This window comes from Chanos chanos, chromosome 2, assembly GCF_902362185.1.
Source record: "Chanos chanos chromosome 2, fChaCha1.1, whole genome shotgun sequence".
Classification (NCBI taxonomy): domain Eukaryota; kingdom Metazoa; phylum Chordata; class Actinopteri; order Gonorynchiformes; family Chanidae; genus Chanos; species Chanos chanos.
The window spans coordinates 39,853,772-39,855,923 of record NC_044496.1 but is presented as its reverse complement, the minus strand read 5'-3'; the positions used below and the strand labels follow the sequence as shown (position 1 = coordinate 39,855,923).

The 2,152-nt window shown below is 45.1% G+C and overlaps 1 protein-coding gene across 2 annotated transcripts in view; it reads left to right on the top strand.

Moving 5' to 3' along the window:
- Positions 1-256: 256 nt before the first annotated feature.
- Positions 257-2,152, top strand: part of nr2f2 (nuclear receptor subfamily 2, group F, member 2) — a 7,295-nt gene continuing 5,399 nt past the window's right edge. For both annotated transcript variants that reach the window (XM_030764892.1, XM_030764891.1), the window contains exon 1: positions 257-1,437. In XM_030764892.1, the coding sequence (XP_030620752.1) occupies positions 984-1,437 (454 nt within the window). In that variant the 5' untranslated portion in view covers positions 257-983. The remainder of the gene's footprint in view (positions 1,438-2,152) is intronic.

Here is a 2,152-nt window from a genome sequence, read left to right as displayed (position 1 = left end):
CGTTAGGACCCAGAGGCTTTTCGACCCTTATTCCTTGCGTTGGCAAAGCACCAAGTAGCACAAGTGCCGACTAGCCAATAGGGTTCAGGGGGAGGTCCATGAGCTCTGACCAGTCAAACACAGTCACTTTCCATATATGGCAACCCATCTCCATGGAAACGTGTGCTGAGTTGCAGCAGTCGTGTCAAAGTTCACTATATAGAGAGCTCAGTGAGCTGATCAGAGAGAAAGCAGTCTGCCAGCCCAGCGCCTGCAAATCGCAATCACTTCCTAACCTCCCCCTTTTTAACATATTTGATCACTTTGATTCTCTGCTCGCTTTCTTATTATTTTTTACGCGCATGAAGGAGGTTCTATAGGTTGTGATCTTTTTTGTTTTATTATCACTCCTGCCTGCCGGAGAGTTGACTTCATATTTGACTCAAGCACAGGCTTTCAGCTGCGCGCTGCTGCTGGCGCTACCTCATTTGAAGAAAAGGAAGAAGCAGCAATATTTCTGCCAGTTGTTGGTTTTCTTCAAGACTTGCGCTGGAACTTGGTGTCGCTCGTTGCCAGTATCTACATCAGCTGTAGCCTATGTTTTCAGCGCTTCTGACCGCCGCTTATCTCGAACTTACCGGTCCGTTTCTATAATATCTCTTTTACCATCGTAATTATTTTCCTTTTTCCTTGATGGGTTTCCTGGATGGATGACTGCAAGCGCCCCTGGACTTGGCCCCTAAGAGCAAGGCTGCGATTCAGCTCGTCCTCGTATCAGTTTTAACCACATGCCAAGTAACGCATTTCTAATATCGAAGAAATAGGCTTCTGTTTGTCATCTGTGCGCAAGTTTCAACGGACAATCAGACTCTACCGTACCGATACCGAGTTATTTATTTGACTGTCTCTATCGATTAAAAACACACTGCTGCATTATTTTAGAAACAAAGCACTACGAAACCAAAAACGGAAGACAAAAAGTTTTTTAACGCTGACTGATAGATATGGCAATGGTAGTGTGGAGAGGCTCCCAGGACGATGTGGCTGAGACCCAGGGTACACTTTCATCGCAAGCCCAAGGAGGACTATCGCTTCCGACCCCACAACCAGGCCAGTTGAATCTGACGGCCTCTCAGGTTGCCCCTCCGACCCCACAGACACCCGTTCAAGGACCTCCGAACAACGCACAGTCTACTCCGACGAACCAGACGACGCAGAGTCAATCGGAAAAACAGCCACAGCATATAGAATGTGTGGTTTGCGGGGACAAATCGAGTGGCAAACACTATGGCCAGTTCACATGCGAGGGGTGTAAAAGCTTCTTCAAACGCAGCGTACGAAGGAACCTCACTTACACATGCCGTGCCAACAGGAATTGTCCCATTGACCAGCACCATCGCAATCAGTGTCAGTACTGCCGCCTCAAAAAATGCCTCAAAGTTGGCATGAGACGGGAAGGTATTGGGATTTTTGTTTTCTTATTGATGTCGTTTGTCTATTTATTGTACGCTGAATGAATAATGTATGCTACGTCCCCCCATATTCTCTCCCCGGCTCTTCTTCCTTTGGCTGCCCGACTGGAGCACGCAAAGGAACCGCCTTCATTAATGCTCTAGACGGAGCGTATAATGCCTCCCCTTAGCGCTCGAATAGCCTCAAGTCTATTATTTCCTAACCGCTTTTGTTGTTGTGTTACAGATGTAGTCACTTCATTGTGATTTTCGCTTCTGTTTACGAGAGGCTATGGATATGCATCTGGATTTAAATAATACAACTGCAGATATGCCGCGCGGTTATGGCGAGAGAGTATTAGGAGAGAGTCAGCGTGTTAAAATCACAAAAATTATGGTCCCGAGATCGACGTTATATTGTCTGTGCAGCTAGAAGAGTGGTTTGCAGATAATATCTAGTAAACCATAGCAATTTTTATGGGAGAGTTTGTGTCAGTAAATGCCCTCAACTCAACGTTTTTTTTCTGAGTATGGAACTGAGTCGCTAGCTAAGTAGGTTAAGGGTTAGCATCTATGGACTCCCTTTCTTTGTGTATGTATGCAGTGATCTCATGTTGCTACACTATCACATTTTAAATATCAACTCTCATTGTAGTATATGGTCTTTCTGAAATTGCACTTCTAACTTACTTTTTTTAAATTAATTTTAGTCGAGATAGGGT